Here is a 4,201-nt window from a genome sequence, read left to right as displayed (position 1 = left end):
GTCGCAAGTAAAAAGGTAAGGCTTAAGGTTAAACTAAAAGGTTTTAAGTCAATGTGTAGGTTTTTGTGTAATTCAAAACACACCTTAGTTCGAAACTAAAAGTAATAACTAGTTAAAACACCTAAAGCTAGGTTCATGCAACTTGAGCTTTAGCTAGTTTATCCACCTCCAATTGCGTTATTAATTGTAGCTTAAGCTAAGCTTAGTTAAAGCTATAAAAATAACAAGATTCATGGACCCCTCACTAGAAAGCTTTGGCTAGTGCTTATTTTAGGACTTCTCTTCAGTTAAAGTGCGATTATGACCGAGTTTATAGACAACGGTCAGAAATTAGTGATGATGACTTTCATAAAGTTTATCGTGTAGGAAAATCGAAGCAAAACATGCAATGTACACGTTTTATGAAGCTGTTGAGTATTTAAGATTGCTTAATGAATACATTAGACGGAAGGGTTACTTCAGACTTAATGTAAAATTAACATGTAAAGCAACTAAAAAATTCACAATGTTTCAACAAAAATGGATCCCATTCTTTTGGGACCTGACGATTTTCATAACAGTTCATTATAAGAAAGTCAATTCAAGCCAAAGCAGACAACAACAATAAAAACTAGGTGAAATTGAAGCTAATAACTCAGGTGAAATGAACCTTCATAGGAGAGGAATGCACAGAAATGAAATTCAGAGAAATTAATGAGCTAAAAATAAACCAAATTTCTTCATTCCAATTTTGGAATTTCTTTGAAAAGCACCTCAAAAGTAGTTTTTTAAGAATTGTTCTACAGATATTAAGTTAAATAAAAATAGCTCTAACTAGAACTGTCCAGGTTTAGCTACTAATAATAGCTATGACTAGCTGGCTTTATCTTGGTTTAAAAATAGCTTTAGCCTTTTTTTATTTCTAAAGTCCAGTTTTTGATGAGCTTATCATATTTTTTCGTTGCAGTCCCACATCCAAAGAGGAGAGATGTAACTCTGGAAAGGAATATGAAAAGCTAAGAATTCTATCGCATGCGAAACATTTCATTTCATTAGAAGTTGTAGGCAGGAGATCATTAATAAAAATGAGAAAAAGTATCGAAGACAGAACACAGTCCTGTGGTATACCAGAATGTATTGGTTAGTATAATTGTACTTTGCGATGTTTGAGGAGTCCAGCTAAAGTAGGAGTGCGCTTTACGCTTTAAGGCACAGGGAGCGAGTTGTAGCACTTTTTGGCAGCGTTGAATTGGCATCAAACTTCCTATAAAAGGGTTGAGCTTTATCTACAAAGCCGAAAAAGGGAGTATCATTGAAAAGGATACGTAAGAATCGAGGAAAAGTAAACAAAAATCATCATTACCCAAAATAGATATTTTAATCTTTGGGACATTGCAGTATTTTTTCAAGTCATTTTTGGTACCTTCCTCTCTTCCTTCAACTTGTTCCGGCATACCTCAATAAGGTTGGCTTAAAAACAACAAGGCTTACCTCTTTATCCCTAATAACGAATTATACTATCCGAATCGAACCCAAGCATTTTCCCAGGTTTTCTATTAAGAACTTTCTATTTTTCTATTTGAAAAACTATTTCGGAACAATTACACACACAAATCCAAACAAAAACTTAATTTTCAATTTCCTAACTTTCGGAATTAAAAAACACATTTTTTAAATAATTCGTACAAATATATTGACAAATATTTCTCCATTAATTTAAAACACAGCCGTTTCCTACTCAAACCAAAAGTTAACTGAAAAACTTTTACTTTCCGAGCGAATGTAGTGCCACCATTTCGGTGGCATGTAAAGGCATTCGCCTTCCTGCAAAGTCAAATGGTAGAATTTAACATTTTTACTAAGTGGAAATTTATCAAAATCCAGTTCCTCAGCATTGATTTGCGAAGTGTTGAGGAAGAACTCAGTTTCGTGGGGATAAAGAAATTTTGTGTCATCTGGTGATGCTAAGATAACACGTTTTCTGCCAAACACCTGACAGAGAATATTATGTCTTGGATCTTGATGCATGGGTGAAATTGTTCCTTTTGGTCCTAGCCATGCTTTGATATCAACTTTATCAGATTTCTCTCCAAGGCTGCAATATTTCGGACAGATGATGTCATCTTTTAGCACTGGAACATGATCGAATAGATCATGCTGTGCCAGATATTCAACCTCAAGCTGCTCACTGTCCGGTGGTCTTTCGGCGAAATGTCGTTTCAAGAAATCACGAAGTTTTGTAAACTGCTGAGTCCATTCATCTGACGTGTAGTTTGTACCAATTTCAATGGGAACTTTGCGATTTCCTGCAACTTTGAGGATATACGTCATATCTCTCCATTTAGTAAGAGCTGGCCAGTCATTTATTGTTCCCCGGAGCAGAGCCGGATTAAGTGGGATGAAGTGATTGACTTTAAAGTCTTCCACTGTTGGGCACTCGAGGATAGGTATATCACATGGAGCTTCTATGTGCTCGATTGGATCGATATAAGGTAGTTTTATATTTAGAGTTGCTTCTGAAATAGACAAGAACATTAAAATAAATAAGCAAGAGTTTCTGCGATGGAAAAGATTTACCAATATGTTCATCCAAGAACTTCATTATGGCATCTCTAAACAGGTAACATTTTTCGTGTATGTCATCTAAATATCCAACTAGAAGACCTTGATCCAAATAATCACTACAATCCTCCAACTGCTGTTGATCATGACTAGAAATTAAAGAGTAGACAATCTACGGTAGTTCGGTATTCATTAAGCTTTTTGAGTCAATTTCAAGGTGAAAATTAATAAGACTTACTCTATAAAAACAGGAAAGAGTATAGATTTTACGTGTTTTCAAAGGCACATCGCAAAATTTTCCAGTATGAGTCTTTTCCCAGAATTGAAACGTTAATTCTTCAACGAGAAATGAAACTTCTTCGATTTCAGTTGTTGATAGATCTACCTCAAAGGATTTATTGTTGGCCTCGAGAATTTCTTTAATATTTTCACTTGCCAACGATAATATGTAATCTGCTTCATCTTCGTCTACAGTTAAATGTTTGATTTCTTCGAAGTTTGGAAGAAATTTTAATAAATTTAATATTTCGGTTTCCATTTACTTAAAAAATTTCACTTTTGTTTAAAAATTCAACAAAACCAAAATAAACAAACATTAGCCCAACTTATGTCAGAAATAAAATTCCTTACCGCTGAAGTAAATGAAATGTTGGATATGTTTTCTCTCTATGCTTTAATGAAAAAGAAGTTGGGAAATGAGAGTTAGGTGGCGCTTAGCTCCGAGGGAAGAAGCCAGGTTAGCAATCATTGTAACTAATATCTCTTTGTCATGCAGATGGCGTATGAGGCGTAAATGTTCAAAAATAAAAGGTTTCTGTATAGAACAACGAAAAAAGTACTAAAATAGTTTCTCCACAAAATTTTCAAAACCCTTCTAATTGGAAAATAATTTGAATACCTACATAGTTTTTTTTCGTGAATTTGTTTAAAAATATTAAATGAAGTATGAAAATAATCATTTAGGTTTTCAAAATCCAGTGAAATGAAATTGTGATCTAAATTCAAATCGAGTGAAATTTGTCTCACGGTATCGTTTGATCGATTTTATAAGTTTTAATGCTTCGTTCGAAAAAGACTGATGTTATGTTATGTTTCGAAAGTTTTCAAGGAACTTGGTTTTACTCTAAATGGTTTATGTTAAACAATCATTTTAAATGCTTTGTCCGTTTGCTCAAATATAAAGTAGAAAAAAACTAAGTCTATTTCAAAAAATTCATTTTCCGCATTTGAAATCATTTCTGTAATAAATTTCGCCTTGTCGAATTAAATTCACTCAAAAATCGTTAAATTTCTAAATGTAAAACACGGGAATTCACAGCATTTTTTATTTAAATAGAAAAATTAAATTGATTTCAATAAAAGTGAATTACAAAACTTCAATTTCCTTTGAATGGATTTTGATTTCGTAACTAGAGGTAGCTGTCACTTTTATAGCCGCCATTTTTTGACATTTGACTTCATTAAAAATCACTACAAAAATGGTACAAGTTTTGCAGTCACAGTTCCCAAAACTATAGAGCTTCAGCAGCGTCAATTGGAGCACTATCTCCGCTAGCAATAGTGAAATTAGTGGAAACATTTGAGTTGTTCTTAAAAAAAGTTACCGAAACTTTGTGCGAAGCTGAGCTTTGTTGATTCCCCGTAGATTTTTGGAATAAAT

At 33.4% G+C, this 4,201-nt stretch overlaps 1 protein-coding gene across 1 annotated transcript; it reads right to left on the bottom strand.

Annotated features, from left to right (window-relative positions):
• Positions 1-1,683: 1,683 nt before the first annotated feature.
• Positions 1,684-3,149, bottom strand: LOC129945943 (bifunctional peptidase and arginyl-hydroxylase JMJD5). Its single transcript, XM_056055926.1, has 3 exons — positions 2,780-3,149; positions 2,557-2,713; positions 1,684-2,492 (listed from the first exon to the last, which is right to left on the bottom strand). Exons 1-3 carry the CDS (start codon positions 3,077-3,079, stop codon positions 1,714-1,716), a joined length of 1,236 nt encoding a protein of 411 aa, XP_055911901.1. The 5' UTR covers positions 3,080-3,149; the 3' UTR covers positions 1,684-1,713.
• Between the last annotated feature and the right edge of the window lie 1,052 nt (positions 3,150-4,201).

This window comes from Eupeodes corollae, chromosome 2 (assembly GCF_945859685.1).
Source record: "Eupeodes corollae chromosome 2, idEupCoro1.1, whole genome shotgun sequence".
NCBI classification, from domain to species: domain Eukaryota; kingdom Metazoa; phylum Arthropoda; class Insecta; order Diptera; family Syrphidae; genus Eupeodes; species Eupeodes corollae.
The sequence above is the reverse complement of the archived record's forward strand: the minus strand, read 5'-3'. Positions and strand labels throughout refer to the sequence as shown.

What these genes read in the sequence shown, in the direction of transcription:
- LOC129945943 (XM_056055926.1), bottom strand. Translation starts at nt 3,079, where the DNA reads ATGGAAACCGAAATATTAAATTTATTAAAATTTCTTCCAAACTTCGAA. An exon ending in CTCTTTCCTGTTTTTATAGA is followed by an intron (nt 2,714 to 2,779) that starts GTAAGTCTTATT and finishes GAACTACCGTAG; the next exon opens with ATTGTCTACTCTTTAATTTC. An exon ending in GTTCTTGGATGAACATATTG is followed by an intron (nt 2,493 to 2,556) that starts GTAAATCTTTTC and finishes CTATTTCAGAAG; the next exon opens with CAACTCTAAATATAAAACTA.